Source organism: Nicrophorus vespilloides, unplaced genomic scaffold (genome assembly GCF_001412225.1).
Source record: "Nicrophorus vespilloides isolate i.1.1-1 unplaced genomic scaffold, Nicve_v1.0, whole genome shotgun sequence".
Classification (NCBI taxonomy): domain Eukaryota; kingdom Metazoa; phylum Arthropoda; class Insecta; order Coleoptera; family Silphidae; genus Nicrophorus; species Nicrophorus vespilloides.
Window position 1 is genome coordinate 215,596 of NW_017100097.1, and position 24,292 is coordinate 239,887.

General features: G+C 30.6%; 2 protein-coding genes across 3 annotated transcripts in view; one reads left to right on the top strand and one right to left on the bottom strand.

The window, feature by feature from the left end:
* Positions 1-3,650: 3,650 nt before the first annotated feature.
* Positions 3,651-24,292, top strand: part of LOC108567808 — a 103,964-nt gene continuing 83,322 nt past the window's right edge. Inside the window, exon 1 of one of the 2 annotated variants that reach the window (XM_017928498.1) lies at positions 3,651-4,653. The gene's annotated coding sequence lies outside the window, so the exon portion shown is untranslated. The remainder of the gene's footprint in view (positions 4,654-24,292) is intronic. The other variant, XM_017928499.1, reaches the window with a different exon arrangement.
* Positions 8,381-9,359, bottom strand: LOC108567809. The gene is made up of 2 exons (XM_017928502.1): positions 9,186-9,359; positions 8,381-9,060 (listed from the first exon to the last, which is right to left on the bottom strand). Exon 2 carries the CDS (start codon positions 9,055-9,057, stop codon positions 8,398-8,400), a length of 660 nt encoding a protein of 219 aa, XP_017783991.1. The 5' UTR covers positions 9,058-9,060; positions 9,186-9,359; the 3' UTR covers positions 8,381-8,397.

Below are 24,292 nucleotides of genomic sequence, written 5' to 3' on the forward strand. Positions count from 1 at the left end.
GGCGACTAACAGCCGAATGGTTAAGCTCTATCCACGATCGAACGTCGCCAGTTCAAATCCTGGTCAAGCTAGGCCCTTTTGTGAGCCCTCTCGGTGCTTACAGCAATAGGGCCATCGTTCATCACGTGAAAATGAATGAGGTTCAGCATATGGACCTTCAGCCATGTCGATGGACAATGACAGTGTTAAGGATAGCAGCAGATTCACAGTGAAAGGAAATAGTGGAATTGCAGAGCATCAATATACTACTGAAGTTAACCTACTAGACGACAGCCAACTAACAAATGAAAAATCTAAGCATCATAATGGTAAACTATACACCGAGAAATATTACCTACCAAATGTCAACCTCGATCTTAAATTTACTCAATGTTCACATTGATGAACAGATTGTAAATAAAATTACACAACGTAAAAAAAAATTAATATAAAATTATGCTCTCATATGGTTTAGTTTTAAATGGTTTTTCTAATTTACGAATTACTATAAGCTAATAATATCCTTATCTTTTTTATAAATTCAGTTGAATATAATCGTGATTAATATTAAACCTTTAAAAATAATAATAATGTGAATTTAATGAATGAAAATTAATAAAGATAATATATTTCAGATATAGATATCTCAATACGATAAATAATGTTGTTATTATTTTACATTATTATGAAATGTTCTGTTATCTAGATTTAAAAAATTGACACATGCAAACAAAACAATGATTATGATTAGTACATTTATTTGTATTTCTTCTCAATGAAATATATAGTTTTATTCCCTTTCTAGATTCTGTAAACCCTAATTGGGGCGGTGGTATACATTTTGAATATGCCTAGTTGGGCATTATTATATTTTCTTTAGGAAATGTATAGGAAACAGAAATTGCCTTTTAATTGGTATGTCAAAGGATGAATCTAGATAGACAATACCATCCGATGTTTATTTAGTTAACGTAGTTGTCTGATTCAGTTGGTTAGAAATTTAGGAATTTCTGGCCCCTCAAAGAGTTACCCTAATGTCTCTAAATTGAAGCCCTTGAAATATATGTGTTAATGAAATACAGTGGAACCTCGCTTAACGAGTTTAATCCGTTCCAAGATTTCCGATTTTTTTCGCGTATAGTGAAACATATTAAAAAAATACACATAATATGTGTACACAAGTTTTCAAAATGATGTAGCAGGAGCACAATTCGGCACTTCTCTTCTCATCGTCACTCGTTATGCGAAACGTCGCTCGTTAAGCAAGTCATTTTTTTTACAATTCATTTTCATTTTTTTCATTTTTAAATTTTAAATTATTCTATTTTAGAAATAAAATGTGATTTAGTTCTAAAAGAAAGTTAATCTCCCCAAAAAGATTAACAGAAAGGTTATATTAGTTGTTATAAAATTAAGTACTAATTTGTATGTAAAAATGATATTTTATTGTGATCGAATATGGTGTCAAAATTTAGCAATGTTTTACTTATTTTTTTTTGTTTAAATTGATTGGATCGAGTATACCAATTTTTAACCAAAAAGAAGAAATGATAATAATAAGTGGGTGAATTCGCGAAACGGAATAAATCAAAGGCTGCGTTTAAATACTAAGTAAACAGGTTGAACATGGGAAACATGCCTCGTCTCTTTTGAACATGTTCTTCTCTCTCGTATGCTGTGTCTTGTTGAACAAGGTAAAAAAAAGAGAACGCCCGCAAAAAACCGTCGATGGGAATGAGCGGAACCTCTTATTGTGCCTTATATAAAATTTACGGCATACCCTAAAATTATGCACGATTATCCACTATAAAATTGGCCGGCGTGTGTTCTCTCGCTCTGGTCTCCATCTGATTTTGGGCTTCTCTTGCAAAGTTTGTTCTTCTCAATGAAGTTCTAAAATGATGACAACATGTTTATGACCAATTAAATATGCACAGTAAAATTTGTATTCTGAGCCAGGATATTTTAGTTTAAAAAAACTTGCAATGAAAAAAATTGTACATTGTTGAATCATATTTTTTAAATTATATTTGAAATTAATTTCCATTTAACAACAGATATAATTGAATATAAAGTTCTATATAATTATTTTTTTTAAATTTATATGTCTATATGTGTGTACTATACTGCAGCATTAATATAAAAACAATCAAAATACGTATAGTCCCGTCCCCTAGGTGATTCATTGACGAAGTAGATAAGAATATCAAAATATTATGTTTTAAAATATAAAACAAATCAAAATAATTTATGTTTTATATCCACTTTTCAATATAGTTTCTAGTAATGGTTTAATTCTTAGTAACTATTTTTTTTAATATAACTAAAAAAAATTATATGAGTCATTCTCAAAATGAATTATGGCTAAAACAAGATATTGGAAATAATATTTGTTATTAAAATATCTACTACTCACGAGAAATACATTTATTTTGCTTATCAATTACATTAAGTTTAAATTGAAATTTAAGAAATAAGGGGAAATTGAATATTAAAGTAATAAAAATGTAATAAAAAATATATGAAAATTATGAAAAATCATGTCAAAAGTAATAATTTTGAATAAATTTAAGTGTGATAAATACATTTTATTGCAAGAAATATGATTATTAAAATATTGTGTTTTTTTAATCTTAAATATTAACTTATATTGTAAATAAACAAACTATTTTTATATATTTACTAATTTTCATTGACCATAGCCTCTCAGCCTAATAATAATAGTAAAGAAACCACTATTATACCGTACATATCACGTTATAGAAAAAATAAAATAGACAATTTGAAATTTGAATTAAATAATTATTAATATGATAACAGAAGTTAACTCTCTCAGCGGCCAGAAATTTCTAGACACAACAAATTTCTATCAGACAACTTCGTCAACATCGGATGGCATGGAATATAAAAAATCATCCCTTAACATATCGATCAAATTAAAGGGTATTCCTCTTTCCTGTGGACATTGAGTGTCCCACCGTTAAGTTACATAAGACTATCTTTATACTATACCGTCTTTTTTGTTTTTAATTTTAGTATATACATTTTTCTTAGACTTGGCCATAATATCACAAGGGCAATAAACAAAATTTATTGTATACCTATATAATATGTTTCTAATATTTCCATTATATTTTACACAATTTTTATTCGATTGGTATGGTATTTAGAGATCGTTATTAATTGATAAATTTCAAAATATTTGATACAAAGTTTGATGCGTTTATTATTAACCTAATCGACATTATCAAATTTGTTGTTGACAAATAAAAAGTAGTAATTAATGTATTTGTTTATGGTGAGATAGACAGAAAACAACAATAATAGATCGACATCTGAAAACGAATCAGGTCGCAATCTAAATTTAATCCGAATGGGGGAAGCACGCGTCTGGTTTAAAAATAATAAATAAAAATGTTCGTGCGATGCGACTTATCTCACGACAAGGATTGGTGGGAGTGGATTAGTGTTAATAAGAGGTGTCCCCTGTTATCGGCCTTTATTTTCGATCGCATTTGGCGGGGAAAATTATATAGCAAATCGGCGAGGAAGGCCCAGGACGAAAGAAAGAGCAGGAAAAAAAGAGTTAAATGGAAGTAAAGAGACCACACGAAGCAGTGGGGGCTAAAGAATACACCGCGTATGGCGGGTCTCTCCTCTTGGAACAGTCTCCGACCGCGGGTCGAGGTGTATCAGTCCAACATGTTTCCACTGTTCCAAAAGGCCTCCGTCATAACAGTCATTTTCCCCATCGACATCTTCACGAACGACTTCACCAGGACCGCTACCGTCGTCCTGCGAGCGAACCATTGAGGCGAGCCGTCGTCCTGCGAACGCCACACCGGAACAAACTTGTATGTTCCTCGTATTTTTCGAACTCGATCCCTACGAAGGGAGCGAACACGAAGGGAGCAAGTCGCGCGCGCGAACATTAAGGATACACATGTAGCCAGATTGGTATTTAAAGTGTCGGGACTAAAGCATCAACACCTCTTTCGAAAGGCTGTGAATTTATTGTTAATCGTACGCTCTTAATAAAGAAGACTTAAAACCAGTGCCATACGCGATTAGTTAGATTATTTCTCTGCTCCTGATTTGTCTTGAGTAAATGTAGTTTTAGTTTAGTTAGTTTATTTTGGAGAAGCAGGAGAGTTACCTTTCCGGGTAAAAGGTGCGTTTCCATTTCCCAATTCAGATAAAGATAAAGGCCTTATCTGACGAATTCATATTAGAATTGAATATTCAATACATACAGTAAGTAATAGTAATAGTAGTTGTAATAAACTAGTTAATCGTAAGAGAAAATACACAAATATATAAAAAAGATCATCGGGGAAAAGGATAAAAGAAAAACTATGTCGCGCGCGCGCCCACAACTACAGTAGTCTACGAAGAGCCAGGCTTTAATCGGCGACGCGAGTGCGATTTTTCCGATTGGCCGTCGAAAGAAGTAACATTCTTTTTGGGGTACAGATGTCCCTCGGCAGTGAGAAAAGTGTTGTGAAACTTGGTAAAAATACTGGATCAAGAGGACGAAGAGAGAGAGCACAAAAAATATATACTAGTGTGTTTCTTTTTTACTTGTATACGTCTATATAAATCCAACACGCATAATGTATATGTGTTTGTAAGAAGTCTGTGATTTGTCTCTACTTATTTACTTTTATACACTGGGTGAGTTAAACACACGCACTCTTGATTTACATCTATTCCTGGATTTATTTATTTATTTATTTGTGTCTCTCTATTGCTGCATGGTATCCGTGCTGTTGCATGCGCAACTAAGAGAGAGAAAGAATTAGGAGAAAGACAGAGAGAAAGAGAACCATAGCCGCAGGAATGCCGCCTTATCAAACGGCAAGGCATTCGCTTCATTTCAACAATAATTGTTGATCGACGTAACGCCGTTGCGTAACCGTATCAACAGCGATGTCGTTAAGTTTTGATGACCGTTTCCCTGCTCAACGAAATTCATCAACTCGTAAATGCGCGTAGAAACAAATAATCTACGTGAATCAGAGTGAGCTATGCAATCTCAAATTTGAGAAAAAAGTGAACGTAATGTCGAAACGTGATTATTTTGTTTTCGAATTCATTTCCCGTGTCAATGTGCTTTATCAAAAATTTGTTTATTATTAGTATATAATCTTAATTAGATATTTTCTCATAGGAACAAACAATAGTATAAAAGTAAATTAATTAGGGAAAAAAGTAACTGGTTGCACGTTAATACATTCATTAATAAAGTAAGTCATTGACGTTAAATTGGTACTATTTATATATTCAACTATGATTCACTCAATAAAATTATAATCAGATAACGGATTTGTTACATTTAACAAATGTTTAATAAGTACAGTACTTCGTCGGGTGTGAGTAGAGTAATCGGTACCGCCTATATCCCGCACTGTTTGAAACCGGATTAATCGATTACTTTAATGCATAAAATTAAACACCACAAAAGAGTCGAATGTATAGAAGAAAACAAAATAATTATTTATGTATAATAAGTAATTTTGTGTACTATTTTTTTATAAACTATTTTTAATAATAGTAAACTAAGAGCCTACTTATTTTTTTCAACTAAATTTTTAGTTTATTTTTAAATTATTAAACTATACTATAGTAATTAGCAATTTATAAGATCTAAAATTTTTCGTATTCATAATGCTTTTTTGTGTGTGTATTATTTAGTAATGTTGACAAAAATTACTTATCTCAATTACAGTTTTTTTTGTTTATAATGCAAAAATACAATTCAATTTCAAATCTAGTAGACGTATTATAATATAATTATTCTTATACACTCATTTAAAAAAAAATCTTGACAATATAATTCAACAATAAAAGAAAATAATTAGATCAAAATTATAATAATTGCGTTTGTTAATATTTATACATTTCTAAGTTTCTCGTATGTTTATGATTTTAGCGCAATTCAATAATTTTGTTTTAAATATGTTTTCTAATATTTAAAAGAAAATTTCAATAAGTTCTGAATGCTAAAACAAGAAATATTTGCAATAGAAAATGCTAATAAACATGTATACATTTAATTTAATCCAATAACATTTTGAACACGCAATGCAATTATTTTGAATGAGTTAATCTTTATTTAGCTCGGTATTTTTTTCTTGCAGCTCTGACTCAGTCAAAATCACCTGGATTTCTAGAGAAAACAACCGCCCAATAGTTGAACAACTTTCTTAGAAACAACACTATATTTCACACTTACACCCAAACAAAATTGTCTAATTGTTTTACTTACATACATGTTTTTGAGAAATAATATAGAATTGTTTCAACCGTCTGAAATAATTATTAACAATAATACGATGCATTTCGAGCAGGAAGATTTAGATTGATAGTCATTTGGGGCCAACGTATGTAAAGAAATATAAAAAAATACACATAAATTAATACATTTTCTTTACGATTTGTCAAATTTATTAAGTTCCTTTCTACAGCTTTATTTTATAAGTTATAAGCTAAAGCATGCATTATTTTTTAATAAAAATTGCAAATCCACATGTTTGAAATGTTTATATTCTTCACTGATGCCCAATAGATTAACTCTATGTGCATTTGTATGCGAATCAATACTTTACATATCCTGTATTAAGCTGTTCTACAATTTCTTCAACGCTTTCAACTGAAATATCTTAGTGTAGTCTTATTTTCTTTTTTAGCTTCACCTGATGATAACTTTGTAGTATCTTCAGAGACTAAATTTATTTTTTATTCGTTAAAATAATATGTTAAATTTAACTAAGTTTAGTTTTGATATTATTGAAATTTAGATTATGTAAGTATAATTTATACCAAGTATGAGGTTTATTATCCATCGACACTATTAAAACTAGATTTTTTGAGAGATTTTAATAAATTTAAAAAAAAACACTTAATAAAATAGGTAATAAGTTGATGGGTTTATGAGATGCGACAGTTTTCTGGATTAGAATTAAAAAATAATTAAATATGTGCATAGGTGTGGCAATTTAATCTTGTTAATTTTGACACTAATCATGAGAAAACATTAATTTGGAAAGTCTCTAATGTTAATTTTATTTAATATTAATTAATAGATAACGAAAATTTTTCATTTGATTTTTGTTTTATTGATTATATTTAAACCTAACCTACTTATTGTGAACATCTATAAATAAATAAACTGTAACGTATATAATAAGAACTTTTAGTAAAGTCGGATTATTGACGAGAAAATCTATTTTATGTGACCGGTATTAAAATATACGACGGTGGATATGGCACTCTAAATTGCGGACTTAATCAAGATTTACAAAAGATTTGCGAGTTCAGTGGAAAAGTAGCGAGGTTATTGCATATTTGCGATATCGACGCCCCCGGAAACTTTCGACGCAAACACTATTTACTTATTTACTGTTGTAAGAATTCAGTTTTTATATAATAAAATTTGGAACGCATTCGAATCGCTGATCTGTTTTCAGACGCGACGCTGTTTTCAACCATAGATTTCCGGACACAAATAACTAACAAAAAAGAAAGAACTGATATATCTTATTTGTTATTATTACTTTAGAAATTCACTCAACCGAAGTTTCGGTAACTCCAATTTTTTGAATGATAGAACTTGCAGATGATTGTAGTTATAAAAATATTTGATGTACAAACAAAATCTTTTTATTTTCTTTATTACATTAAGCGAATAACATTTTTTTTGTAATAATATTGTTTACAGTGATATTATAAATATTTTTTAGGCTATTTTATATATGTAGATAAACTAAATTTGTTTTACATCTGCAGAATGCGATTCGGTTCGGCGGTTTTGCTCCATATCTTATGTAAACCCTTTTTTATATATAATCATATACGTATGAATAATCAATAAATAATGTGGTTGTTGACAATTGTAAGAAATTACTTAACTATTTACATTGACAGTTTTCAATAAATTTTAAAAGTTCATCGAACGTTTAGAGTTTCAAGTATGTTATAATAATAATAGCTACATTTATCTGCAATTATGCAATTGATATGTGCAGGAAATTCTAAACATTTATAAAAAAAGTTTTTTTTTTTTAATTTTGAAACAAAATAATATCTACAATACTACAAAAAAAGATATGTCTCTAGTTGGTTTTATTTTGATATTTTGCAATAATATATTTGCATGAATAAAACAAATTAATATTAAGTAATTTCTAATATTATCTTCAGTAATAGGAGTTTTATTTACTTATTAAAAACTAAAAAAATAAAAAAAATATATGTTGGGTAAAATATTTTTGTTTTGTTTATTATTATCTACAATAAAAATATTAATTATAATAAATGTAAAATTGCATGGGCCGATTTTAATAATTAAGACAACATAATTTATAATTAAAACATATGTTATTATTAACATATAGTAACGAATCTATTATATAGAATTTAATTCATTCCCATGAAAATATGAAAATATTCAAAGTTGTACAATTCGGGTGGTTCTGGTGTAGATAATGAATTGTAGATGTAGTCAGCTGGAGACGCTCTTGGTAACACTAACTTAAAAAATGCTGATGATTCATTTGACGGCTCTTTAAGTTGCACCTTATTTTGATATTTACTCAATATATTTTTTATCATCACACACCGGGCAAAATTACAGGGGATTCTTTTAAATTCTAAATATTCCTTCTTACGCTGCTCTTCTAATTTGTTCACATCTTTGAGTCTATTCAGAGTGTTTTCTATCAACACCGAACGGCTAAGGCCCACAGCTATTTTTCTGTGTTTACGTATAGAAATATTCAACTTCTGTTTTTTAATTTGATCGCCATTCTTGAATTCACTTTCCGGGTTTTCTTGGTTTTCCTTGTCCAATGTACTTTTTTTTATCGATGAATTAGTCGTACGCACTATTTTATACCTCTTGGATAGTTTGGAAATACATAAATTGATAATGTGTTGCCTTTGCTCTTTGTCTGAAGCTTCCTTCGTAACAGATTGCTCTTTGTTTGAAGCTTTCTTCGTAACAAATTCTTCTTCATCAGTTACTGTTTCTTGGATTTTGCGTTTGCGGGACACTACTTCATGTGTCATTATATTCATATTCTTGAAATGATAAAATTCCTAATATTTTCAATAATTCTTATTAATGGTAAAATTATTTTTTCACAACATCCATATAAAACACTTTATTGTTATATTACATTGTAGTTTCTATATTTTCAACTAACCTTTTTTTTATTACACCGTATATAAGACTACTGATTCTATAATGATCTCAATGGTCGTCCACATCCAAATAATTTCTTTATTACTCTCAACTTGTTATTTGCAATGTTAATAGTAAATACTTATATAACTTAATTATATATTTTGTGTGTTTAAGTGTGATTAATTTGATTTAGTTATTCTCATTTCAAATGATTGAGAGTACAGAAACAGTAACTGTTTAAATCTAGGTATAACGTTTAGTTGATATATACAATAATTTTAAATTGAAAATGTTTTTATGTTGAGAATAGTTTTTTTTTATTTATACTAGAAGAAATTGATATAAATCATATTATTTTGGGAAGAAATACCGCGTGAATAGCTCAATATAAATATTGAAATATTTATCGTATTGTCGTTTTAACAAAAAAATGTACTAATAATAATTAAATTTATTTTCATTGTTATTTACAGACAAAACATTTTAAATAATTTTAGGAAGAAAATAATATGTTTGGGAAAAACATTTTTTCAGGAAAACATGAGTTCAAAGATTTCGCAAGATCAAAATAAAAGAAACATCATTTATTATTAAAAACACTTTTTTAATAATGTTGATGGTTCATTTAAATTTTATGATTTCTCGTTTTTACAAAAAAAAATCAAACTTTTTATTAAATTATTTTTGTTTCCTTAAGATAATTAGAGTTTGTACTGGATAGCAAATAAAAAAAAAGAAATGAAATGAACTTTTTCAGTTACTATTTTGAAGAATGAATAATTTCTTAATAAAAGAATACTTGTTGTGTATTAACCAATAGAAAATGGTTTGTACAATAGTGTAGGAGAGGCAAATATCCAATGTTAACGTACAAACTCACATACTTTCTACGTTCCAATATCTCACCGTTCATTTGCTAAATTTAATCACAATTTCCCATGCAATGGATGTAGCTGGTCATTACATAATATTTGCTGAAGTAAAACGAAAATATCAAATATTAAAATAATCAAAGAAACAAACACAGTGAGAATATGCGAATATTGTGTAACTATCGTCCGCATGGAGACCGGATTTATATAGATCGTGGCGAAAACTCGCGAGCGAATTTTAATTGGCTAAGCGATTCAGCGATATTTCTCGGTGACATCGAAAATCGCTAATTAAAACAACTAATTTGTGCTCGGCTGACCCCGATCTGCATACGTGTGTCCGACAGTCGTAGGGACAGTTATGTAAACGGGTGATTATCCTGAGGAGGCTCTTAACCCGAAATTTACAACTCCTGATTCTTACGGTTTGCATTAATTACACAATAACAAATTGCGTTTATTAGCATGCACAAATCAGATTGCCATATTACGCAATATTAATGTCCTCGCTTACATAAAAGTCCGTTGAATTTAACCGGTTATTTACCTAGATAATGGGTCGTTAAATGATATTTTTGCGTACATATATGACGATTTGGGTGATTTTCAATGTAAATTGCAAATCAACGTCAAAATATCAACCGATCATTCGTTAATCATCTAGTTAAATTAGCTTATGTAATTCATTATAGTATTGAAAAGAGCTATATATTTCACGTATATAATTTGATATTTGTTATAGTGTACTTTAAATTAGTTTCGTTTGGAATTTTCAAATCGGACTATAACGATTATAAATAAAACATGAATCATTGTACCATTATAAATATATTTTCTATTTCTCATATTTATTATTGTCAACTGGTTATGAACTATATGTGAAATTCTAGGTGATTTTATTTTCAAATTAAGTTTTTATTGCCTACGTAAAAATGCATTAGTAAATAATTTCATTAAGTTAGCATACTCAATCGAGTGTAAGTAATGCAGGGAGCTGTATATTTCAGGACACATAATTTGCTATGGCACGGATATATGACTTTTGGTTGCAGACGAAAATAAACCGAAAAATCGTACTTGTTTTATGATTTTCCGTAGTAAAACGGAAACCGATATCGTATATCACAGGGACTCGAGAAAAGACAGAGAGAGATAAAAAGGGGAAAGACAGAAAAAAAAACCATTGAACAGATAAACAAGAAATAGGCGACCAATTACATTGCAGCGAAAAGAATCGCCCACATAACTCACTGCGGCTGCGATCATTATTTTGAATAATACGAATCCTGGTGTAGTTTGCCATGCCAGGAAAGTTTTCCGGCAAAAATTTATGGGTTTTTATATGGCCATTAAATTATGGATGCATTATGAAAACAACGCACTTGAGTGTACGCATTATATACCTAAATTTTAAACATTATTTATACTGTACATTTTTGACAAATTTGTGTGATTATTTTTTTTAGTGTATTTTCTAATATTATTTATATAAATTGATTATATAAAACGCATCAATTTATTTTATTTAAATATTAAATTATATTTATTTTTAAATTTTTATCAAAATAATTTAAATTATGCATTAGCAATATTCGACAACTACAAATAATTCTATTTTAATAATAGCAGTACTACCATCATTATATTTATGAATCGTCAAAAAAAAAATTTATGAGCACTTAAAATTATTTATTGGTGTAAATGTGCACTTGGCAATCATTTTATATTATTTATTGCTTGATGAATTATTGAAATTCCCTAAATTTGTTTCGTTATTATTAGAACATTGAAAACGTATGCTCTCATTACTATTGCTTAACCTTTAACTACTCGAGCACTGAAATTTCTATTCGGGGCGAGTTACAGGTTAAATAAAATTAATATTAAAAGGAGCAAAGTTGAACATAAAACATTTACAAAGGTTGTTAGAAAACAGTATTGATGTAAAGTAATAGTAACCAACATAAAAATAAATTAATATTGTATTTACTTATATACAGTACAGTATTTATCTGGAGATACGAAATTGTAAAATTATTCAGAGTGAATAGAATTTAATGGGGACTAGGCGCGTAATGGACGGTTGACCTTGGCGTTACTGTCACCATTTAATAGCAATGAATTATGATTAGGCGCGTAACGATTCTCGAAATAATGAAGGGAATACTTGTTAAGGATTCATTAGGAGCTGTGCGTGGAAGAGGTTTCTGTAATTAAAGACCTGTTCGCTGTGTGTTTGCGCGTTTGTGTTAAGTCTTCGGAGGGGCAAATGACTAAAATAGAAGAATAACAAGAAGAACAAGAAGCAATAGAAGAACAACAAGAAGAGGACGAGGCGAGAAAGGCTGGGAATCTGGAAATGTTGCTTCTCTCGGCCGGAAACGAATCGATTCGCTTTTCTCGCTTCTGATCATGATCACATCTCGTTAATAATTGTTGCCCTGATCATAATGTCGTGAAATCGCGATAAATCACTTTACAATGAAATAGCCCTGATTTAGTTCTCCGGTGCTATGCTGCAAATTGCCTTTCCAGCCTTGCCTTTTGCCTCGCACAACGCAAATTTGTCTCAATCGCCGTCCCCGATAAATGAGTGCAGATAAAGCCCATTTTCTCCGAAGCGATTAACATTCAAAGTTGCAATTGGCAAGAAGTAGCCGTTCCATTAGAATCTTATCGTTTCAATAAATCCCGTGTTCTTGCTAAGAGAAATAAACGTAATTTCGAAAAATAAATGATCAAGTTGGTAAGAAAAAAGGAAAAAATGTAGTTCTCTATTAAACCGCGCTAAACGAAATTAACCTGCGGATATTTCTCTCTGAGTTATTGGTAAACGATTTCGAATGGATTGAAGATGCGATGGGCGGACTTGCTAATAGATCGTGGACGATTTGTTAGTCTAATGAATCGTGATTCAACTACATTGCAAATAGAGAACATAACGTATTCAGTCTACTTGCGCTAAAGTCATATTTCATTATCGTAAAACAAATCGTAGAATAATAGCAGTAATTCAATTGATCAAATCATATAAAATTTAATCAATCTATTTGGTAATACTTAATATTTCTATTTATAGAAACAATATTATTCATTAATTTAATTAATATTTACAAAAACATAATAATGAATTTTGCAAATTTCGTTTTTTATCTGAATTGCATTTTATTTTGATATCTATATAGCTATAGTTCAAAATATATTGAAAAATAATGTTAAATTTCTTACTGTGATTTAAAATTCAATTTTTCAATATCAAATTAATTATCAAATTATTTCTTAGACACATTTGTGATTACGTTTTCAACATTCACAACAAAGAGATCTTACTGACGATGTATGATACTGCAATCGTGTGCATTTTAACTAGAATTGTTTCGTTTCGCTTGATACGCTTCTCGTTCTTGTAGTTGAATGGTATAAGTCCAAATATAAATTACAGATATATATCTTTATATACTAGTAACTATTTTTCTGTCGCTAGTTCAAAGTTCCTGTTTAGTATCTTGCGTACAATTTTCACTTTTGAAGTAAGTACTTGTAGGAGTTGTTAAATTAATTTTAATGATAATGTTAAAAATATACAATGTTAAAAGAATATATACAGATTTCGTCAAAATAGCAATTTAATTAGTTTCTGTAAACAGTCTTTAGGAACGTATTATGTTTGTTATTGAGAATCAGAACACCGTAGATTATATCACAACGCGTCAAGTTTACTTCCATAGAGATAACTATTTTTAAGTCAGTCTATAATTAACTCTTCTTACCGAATATCTTGTAAATTATGTCGTGCTGCAAGAACATGCATGATGGCAATTTCCTTAGTTACATAATAATTATGTACAAAGCAGGTGTTAATCAAATATTAGAGATAGATAATGTGCTTTGAAATGTTGTAGTCATTAGGTTGTTAATCCTATCTTATTATTTTCCTCAGTGATAGATGCAACTATTATATTTTTTTTTCACATAATTTACCGCACTAATTATCACCTTAGATTTTTGTATTTTTATTTTAATGAACAATATAACAAAATAAGTACATATAGTGCAATGTATTATAACGTTTATTTATAATAATTTATCAGAATAAAACGATTTTCATTCTAAATCAAAGTGTAATGTCTTTTGTTCTGTTAGGTTTTATATTATTACTTATTACCTCATGAAAAGTACTATTAACCCACCCAATTTATATGCCCGACACATCATATTTAACTTTCAGGAATAGTGAAAGACTATCATCTGATGTTACTTTTTTATACATCATATATAATTAGAAATATTTAGGTTACTAATCATAGACTTACATCAATAGATTTTTACATAAAATGCCGCTAACTTCATATTATATGTTAACATTTTATATGGTAATATTGAAATTCTTGTGTAGAAGTTTCAGCATATTTAAAAAAAATCATAGCTTTGAGACGTTATTTTTTTCCCGAAACTACGCCGTACCGTAAAGTGATATTTATGACATAAAATCATCATTAAAAATCAGTAAAATATAAATATTGATTATGTTAATCATATTTTGAATTATCGTGTAACGTTTTGTTTAATTTACTTTATTGACAGTACAGATGATTTTCTTTTAAATTAATGGAATTGAATAAAATGCGTTTAACCGTTAAAGGCAGGCCTGCATGAATCCACGTCTATTACAGAAATAACTTGAAAAAAAAGAACGAAGTAGAAAATCGTATTGGATATATAATTAAAAGTAGTGAATTTGAATATTCTAATGAAATGCCGATGCAATGATGAACGGTGCAAATGAATCGGATGATGAAAGAAAACACTGAAATTAACAAACATAGATTTGATTGAAGAGGTTTTAGAAAAAAAAATATTTCGAAGATGAAGCAAAAATAAATTGAAATGAACAAACGAGTTTAGAAATCGATTCATTAACATACTTCTGTTTCGCGCGTGTTTACTTAATCTGTTCTTTGTTTGCTCCTTGTCATTCAAGAAGCGCAGAATATATAGAATCGATCATTGTTGAGTCTGCACCAGGTCCTCTCCGGATTGTGGACAAGGTAAAAAAAAGAAGAAAGAGCAAAAAAAAGGTGCCCGTTGTAAAGCGAGTGTAATTCTTATAAACGCTAACGGTCTAATAACCAATGAATGAGTTTTCCAAACAAGTATATGCGTCGTATAAATAGAGACTGCGGGATTCCCGAGAGGGTGTTTACTAATATATTAAGCATATAGGCATCTTTCCACCCGTTTATTTTGGAAAAAAATACCCACGTTTCTTCAACCCCTCTTTTCTCACGGTTCTGAAAGAAATGACTATGTGTTTGGTTCACCTAATGAAAATATTATTGTTGATATTAATTGGTAACGACACACGGTCCATGCTTTACTGACTTCCAACCGCCTGCGGCTCGTTAAGTGAGTGTAAACGGTTTTATCCCGAGAGCAGAAACATATTAAATGTTTTACTGCTGGATTTCTGTAATTTTTGTCCGCTAATTAATTGCCACTTGGCTGCTGGACGCTTAAAGACTACGAAGCCAAGCGCCTTCCGCCGCATTAAGCCATTAACGCCGGCTAATTCGATTTTTTAAGAGCAATAAACCAGAGATATTCACTTTTATGACAACATAACCTTTATTCTCGATAGGAAACAAATACTGTAGATTCTATATTAAAAATTAAGTATCGTCTTATTTTTAAATTATAACTTTTATTTATAATTATTAAATTGCTTTTTTATTATATAACTTTAGAATACACCACCTAGCACATACTTTGATACTAATTTAGGAGAGTTAAATATCATTTGTTGTGCATCGGACTTGGATGGTGAGAGGTTTTCCATGTCTACTCAGTGCAACATAATAAATGTTGCTAAATTCTAGTTAATACAGAAACTAATCAAAATAATTTTCTTATTTTCTACAATAAATATATCATTTTCATAGATACAATAAAATATTTTTAAAAACTACTACTTGAAAACTACCGACTAAAACTATATGTCTTTTATTTTTCTATGATCTTGTGTCCATTACATTATTATTTCACGATCAGAAAGATCTATGGTCAGTAGTCCTTTGCGGAAAATCAATTTGTTTTATTTTTCTTATTATGTTAGGCAATAAAAATTGATATTAAAGATATATATTTTAAGGACATTATATTAGATGACGGTATAGTTGAGAAACTCAACAGCAATGCTATATAATATTTTTACATATATTCAATTCAATATAAGAAGGTGTAAATGTAATTGATTTTTTTGATCAGCATTGATGATCAACGGCGATGATAGGCGATAATAATGTATTCAATGAGCATGTTGGATTCAGTGCGCTGTTGTTGTCGCTGTTGTAATTCAATACCGAAAAGAGTGGACGAAAGAGTAAAAGAAAAAGTGGAAGAAAAAGGAAGGATAATAATTTTGGGCCGAGATTTACATGAAAAAGGTAGCGCCGACAGCCTCCAGCCGGAATATTAACAGGTGTGAATGTCTCCGGTGCCCAAATGCGCACTGACAACCGAATAAATTACCGAAAAACATGTATATTTAAATATCTGCCGTATCTTCTTCGGTCGACAACGACGAGAATTTCAATCACGGATCTCTCAATTCCTCTCGCCAAAATAAATCTAAAACCAACGAATAAAGAGGTAGCAAAACATGAAACTTATAGAGAACTCAACATATTAACAACGTTTCTATCTGTACTTTTTTTTGAATGACTTACGTCGGTTGTTAACACGTTTACGACTCACCACTATTTTCACTACAATATTTCTGTCATCGGGTTACCATTTTTCCTCATGCTCATGTCTTTTTTTGAGTGCTTCTGTTCCTTTTCCCATTCCATCTCTTCAAATAAGAGAAATTAGGTACAAATCGTTAAACTGCACGCGCGCGTTAATTTTAATGGTCTTCGTTGCAGTGTCAATGCTAACTGCATACTCAATATAAATAGATTTATTTCAATGTGTCTGTTCGGATCTATACAATCTCTTTCGAAGTCTTATTGTTCAATGGTCTTAGGTGTTAGCAGATTGCTATCGCGATTATCGATCGCGAAATTCAAACATCGTTTATTTACGATCGAGGATCGACAGCTATTAATTATATAGGTATGGATCGTGCATCGCCAAATGATATTTTCCATAGGTCGAATCAAAGAAATCTATAATTTGCATAACTTATAACGTTGACGTAGGTGAATCTCGAAAACATCGGGGCAAGTTTTTTTTTATTTCTTCTTCCCTTCCTTTATTTCTTGCGGATTAAACGGTTTCGAATTGAAGATCAGTCGGTCTGGTAACCTGATATATGTGCGTACATCGGACATGATCATTACTGAAATTTAATGATACGACGCTTCATCGACGATTATTCATATCTCATCCAATTAATGATGTCGTTAATTATGATAAGCGCTGCAATTACTGCGAAAGTCATATTTTCAATTTACATCGACATAAAGTTTACATATATTACAATCATAATTATCACAATTTCTTGTTTTCCTTTATTTCATTTTGGCAGAAGGTGTGAGAGTGTAACAATTAACATTTTAAAGTTTTATTCCTTTTTCTTCCACCATCGCATAAATAATTTATTATTGCTTAATTAAAATTTCATATTTAACATAAATTTGTTTTGCATTTACTATAAAATCTTCATTTTTATTAATTATACAAAAATATATTACAATTACATAAAAGATATTATATATTTTATGATAATCATCCGAATTTTGTAGATTAAATATATTGGTATATTTTAATAGGATCTTTATTGTAAACATTGCTTTTAATTACTGTGCTTTCATTAATAAATTAACAGTTTTTTTTTATAGCGATATAATTTGGATGTTTATACCTTTTTTATAATGATCTTTTTATCAATGGTTTTTATCATTAATTTTGTATTTTATGTTTCTATTTTTATATTAGCATATTTATTTATAGTTTCAAATCTTTTGATGAAAATATCAATAACATGAAATAGATTTAATCACAATGCAGATACCAAGCTGTTGAATATTGATCTTCTACCTTAATAATTAACATCGTTCTACGGTCATTAACATGGCATGTTGAATATTAATTTAATTAATAAGTGTGAACTCTTAATACTTGTCAATTAATATAATATGCTAAAATGTGAAGTATAAGTTTTGATAATCAAAAGTAGACTTTGCAATAATTGAAGAGTAGCAAGGATGTATGTAAAAGCCAATGTTATATGTCATTTAATGAAATTAAAATAGAGAAAGTGCAACAGTAGCTATATTTTTCAAACAAAGGCATCTCAATTCTTAAGAACAAGTATACTGTTTTGCTTTACAAATATTATAGATTGGCTTTGCAGGAGCGAAAAATTAAAATTTTAAATATTTTCAATGTTTTTGTATACGATTGTATGAGGTATATTTTTAAAGCATTAAATATCAGTTCCACTAAACAAAATAACAACAAAAAAAAACACACGAATCTATAATATTTCAATTAATTACAAACAAAACTAAACATTTTTCATATAATAATAAAACAAACAGTTAACTGCTGCAAAGTGGGCTATTTCGTGTAGACATTTCCACTCAGGAATAAATTTTAACATAATCTTCTTATGAGTAATAATTTAGCCCAATCATCAAGTTCTTATCTGTATCTCTCCAATCTCTTATACAGCAACTGCCACCTAAAAGGGGACCACCCAAATAAAAATACGGGCATATAATCAGCAAATTTAATCTGGAAATGTAAACCATATAAAGTAATATGCACTTTTAGACATTCCTTATCTTTATGATTGTTCCTAGTAAAATATTATTTGTTTGGTTTGAATTTGTTTCAAATTTTGAGAAAATATTTGTATATACATATAAATATTTTATGCAATATAATAGGAGAGTTTTGGTCATTGTCATTGGGTTATTATATAAAATATTATATAGAAATTAGAGAAAGTGTATTGGTTTGTAATGTAAACCATTAAGAATATATAAAAACGATCATTTGATGCTACGGTCCTTCCTCTTGACCTCGTGGAATGGAAAAATCTACGAACGGGCGCAGCAGCATTGTCGAATAAAATGCTATAACCGTTTTGGGCTGGAATAAATAAATTTCCGTGTGTATCGGGCGCAATTAATATGATAAATCTTATGTTCATTTAATCGCCTCGCTAACTGTAAACCGTGAAATTCGTTGCGTTTGAAATTAATGATATTATTTACGATTCACCTGTGCAAAGGATACTTACTTACGTTTCAAATAAAACACGCATTCTCGCATATCCCTTCAGCGAACTTTTGTTATTAAGATGTGTTTGTTTTTGTTGCCGCTGTCTGAAGTATCATTTATTTTTTTGTTTACGATCGGCAGGGATTTAGAGGAGACAGAGGAAGTCCTAAAGATGAGTGGAAGAAAGAGATGAAGAGAGAAAGAGAAGGAGGAGAGAAAGATCTTTCTCTCCTGGGTTTGCTGCTCCGTCCGATCGGTATCTGTGGCTCATCTTCAGCGTTGATTTTATGCGGTTTTTGAACCCCGGCCTCGTCCACATAATGAGATGGGTTTTATTTACCTTACATCCACATAATAATTTTTATTTATTGGAATACATATGGAAATGGTGTTGCGTTGAGATATTATTATTATTATCCCGCGCAGCGAAACCTCGCATACGAATATCCGAATTGAATTCGCAATGCGAAAACCGGGATGGTTTTGAATATGCGATTAGAAGAAGGCTTTACCCATTTATCCCGGTCTGGTTAAGAACTGTGGTATAGGTAGGTCGCAACTTATTTCCAGCGCGCTCTCTGCAATTGGTCATTTTGCAATAATTTCCTATATTTTTTTTCTATCTCTATCTTTTTTGCGTCTCTGAGGTCACAACCGCATCACGACGCAATTATTCAAATTATCCAAGATCATTATGGCTAAACCAACAAAGGATAATATGCGTAATTTTGTACTTAGTATAAACTAGAAAATAACCATAATACACAGTTATTGCATAGATAACTGAGGGACATATACTTCCTAGAAACATTACTTAATTTTTTATACAAATTCCAATTTTGACATGAAATTAGTTATATTCAATTTAATATGTTCATATATAAAAATTATATATTACAAAAACAAGATAATAGCTCTTTGTAGCAGATCAATTTGTTATTTTTATTTTACAATAAATATTTCATTTCATTTTATAATGTTAAATTATTTTCTCCTAACATATTTTTTTTGTCTAGTTTTAAATCTATAAATCATGTTCACTTTATCAGTATAATATTAAACTGCAATAGCTACTAAAGTAAGAAAATATATAGTACAAAAATAAGAGCCGTATCATTTAATGTGTAAATTGTAGACCCCTATACATATGTATTATTTGTGATTTGTGTTAGCTCAACAAATGTAATACATTCGTAGACCATCCACATTGATGCTGCCTGCGACCAGGATCAAATGTGATTTGCATTAAAGATTATTTCCCATCGGACGCATGCATTGCGTGCATCTCCATTCATTGCGTCTCATAATGGTAGAAAAATATACATTCGATATTGCATTTACAGAAAATATTCAAGAGTTTTATGTGTGTTGCGGGTAATTTGATAGGGCTTTTAAAAGCCGTAAAGAGTCGAGGCTCTCTTCGTCGTCTCATTATGCACTCTTCCTTTTGCTTGTTGATATTTTCAATGTAATTTTGTTGGTAATCGGGTGAATGAAATGTGCGTGTGCGTTCGCTAAGTGCACAATTAGTTTCATTCACGGAATACCTAAGGAAGCAGTGCATGAGGCCAGGTTTCCAGTTCAAGTTCTTCTAGTTCCAGTTCTTCGGGATCGGACGTGTGGGCCGTCCTCAAGCGGTCTGGATCCGTATCAGGACGCGATCGTTAATTTTTCGCATTCTCCAAATGTGCAGAGTTTGCTCGGCATTTGCGCAAACATTTACGAGATTTCAAATAAACATTGATAATTCATGGTATTTTTATTGGAGAGGTCGGCAACCTATGACCCGGGAGTCAGTAGGTGAATCATAGCGACATATTGAATTTCGCTAAAATCTATTGTCTTTATGAACATCAATGTAAATACATACAATGTTAAATACAAGAATTTTCTAGTACAATATGTACATTAATAAGACAAAATCTTGTTTATTAAATTTACAGCTTTTCAATTTCTTCAATGCAATAAGATCACAAAATACAGCAATACCTTACATAGTCCGAGTAATTCGTTCCGCTAATATCCCGGACTGTTTGAAACTGGACTAACCGAGATCTTTAAAACAACATAAAAATAAACTGAAGATAAATAGGTTTGATTATATAAAGAGAAAAGACGATCATGTTTGTATATAACTATTTTATAAAATTTAGTTTTTTTTTTTAATTTTCAAACCGGACTGTAGTGAAACCGGACAGATAGAATCTAGACTGCAAGGTATTATTATACCATGTAAAATACGTAAAATATATATGTTATATAAGAGATGCTTTTAATTTGAATTACGAATAATAAAAATCAATTTATTGGCTATGAACAATATACCTAAGAATCCAATATGATTCAGTAGGCGATAAATGGCAAAATTATGCGGAATCATCACCGCTTTTATCTGTCCGACAGATGTGAAACTATATTATGTTAAATTTATATACTTGAATTATATTGCAGTCATTTAAAGCAGTGATTTTCAAAGTATGGGTCGCGACCCCCAGGCATGTCGTGTAAAATATTTGGGGGGTCGCAAAACAATAATGACAGATCAATCCTGGTTGTTTTCTACACATACCCATTCTTCGGGGGGTCGCGAACCAAAAAGTTTCAGAATGACTGATTTAGAAGATCATAATTTTTCTGATGTACTCGAAAGTAATATTATAGAACATACAAATATTTCTATTGTGATGTCACATCTATGTCATCCGTATGTCATCAATTTGTATGCGACCCCCCTGAGGGTTCACCTAGAGAATCACTGCATTAACATATGCATTTAATACATCTCATTCCACTCAGGACATCCGCAAAATGCATAAGATTTTACCTTGCATATTTGTGTTATATATGGATGCAGCATTACAGCAAATATAAACTTAGCTATGGAAGTGAAGATTAATGTGTGGGAATTCAAAATTAGCAAAGTATGTTTGCAAAGAAATTCGAGCGCTTTAGCTTCGCGTGTCTCCATTCTAAACCTGTGACAAGTTGAAAGTTATCTGACAATCAAATGTAAGTTAATAAAGCGTAAAACTGTGCTTTAAATAATTCCGAAATCCTGGCGAAGCGCGACGACGGCCGATGGGTGGGCTGGCGTTTATTTGACGAGCGTCGAGAGGAAAAATATCACTCATTAATATTTGACTGCAATCTGCTTTCAATTGCGCTTAAGAGGATTGTAAATATTATTCCCCATGTGCCTTGAGACAGTGTGGAAAAGGAGAAAGAAGGATAAACGAGAAGCACTCGAGATGTGCGGAAAGGAGACGGCATCTTAACAACGACTCTTAGAAGAGGGACTTTCATCGCTCTTACGAAAATATTTATTAACCATTATTTAATATTATCGCGAGGCTAATTACCCTACACCCATAATGCTGGGATTTTACCAGGAAATCCGATCGCTATCAATTTTAATCATTTTATTACGTCGATAATTTGTGCGAATTCATTCCGTAATCGCAGCGTTTCAACTAAGTCATGGAATTTGCAAACAAACAAACAAGAAAAAAGAGCACAGAGAAGAAAATAAAGAAGAAAAAAAAAAACGAATCTTCGATTACATTATTCAACGATTGACGCAACGAGATGTAAATTTCAATTAATTGAGAGTTTGAAGAAAATGGGAGACGGAGAGAAAAAAATGATGTACGCGCGTTTTGCATGTAACGCATCGAAAATAAACGCTGCGGGGCGACCGTCTCGTGTACACCGCGCTTTGCGTTTCTTTCTCTCTTCCTTATGGCTGGGAAATCAATTAAAATAATGGAAAAGGAAAGAGCGATCCGCATCCAGCCGGGCCGCAACTATCTACACTAATTTAGTGTTATCGTTCGGTATTACAGAAATCCGACATTAGGATTTTCATATTGACACATAAATTTGCGCGTAACGGCGCTCTTGGATGGATGCCGTTCCATTAATTAATATCGCAATCGCGAAACCGGCCTCTTGCTTCCACTCCGAATCCTCTTACACCGCAATGGACATTCGCGAAGACCACTTACGCGCCTGGCGCCATTGCGATTGTTCCATAGCCATTGCCATTGTTTCACGGTCTACTACTATTCACGCCTACTACTTGGTTCCATCGTTGCTTTTGCCAATCTAACGTTTCTTAAATTTGTTTCACAATACAATGTACAAAATAAGCAGATTGCAAATGCATTTGAGCTTTATTCAATAAATCTGGTTTATACACAATAATATAGTTTTCATTATTTTTTTTTTCATTTAAAGAAAATAGGAGGTGAAACTCGTTATTCAAAGTTTGAATAAGTCTATCACATATATTTATATTTGTTTACAAATAATACTTCGAAACATAAGTTTTATGAAATTATTTCATTAATGTTATAGACTAGATTTCTTTTGATTGTATAAACACTTGACTATATATAAAGCAGTGTAGTATTAATTCTCTTCAAGGTCATTAATATTTCGATATTACTATTATATGAAAATAATTGCATGTATCAGTTTTGTTTAGTAATTATATAAAATACGCTGTATACGCTGAAGAATTATTGTTAATTATGTGATGCCGCCATTGTCATATATTGTAATTTGCTCATCCTTTGTAATTTGCTCATTGACTACGTCTATAATGAGGTAATATATACACTGCCCTACCTTCACGTGTACCATTATTTTGCATCTCTTACCAATGAATATAAACAACAATTACGTAATTAAAGATTGCAGATAACTTAACAAATAAATTAATTGATTTTTGAAGGCAAATATTTGACACTAAACTTTTGATATAATTATCTACTAAGTTGTGAATTCCTCAAACTTTGAGTCTTGGTTATACGAATATGTACAAAAAGTATAATATTATGTGAAGTTTTCAACTTTGGAGGTTTCAAGAACTAGTTTGATTGATCCTCGTATTTTTGCCTTAGCATATCCTCTGGACAGTTCCGAGACGTGTTGTATTTATAAAATGCGACGTCGAGCTCCCTGTAACCGAATAGTCTGACACGTTTGTAAATAGCCAGGCGATCGTGATATGCACATTGTT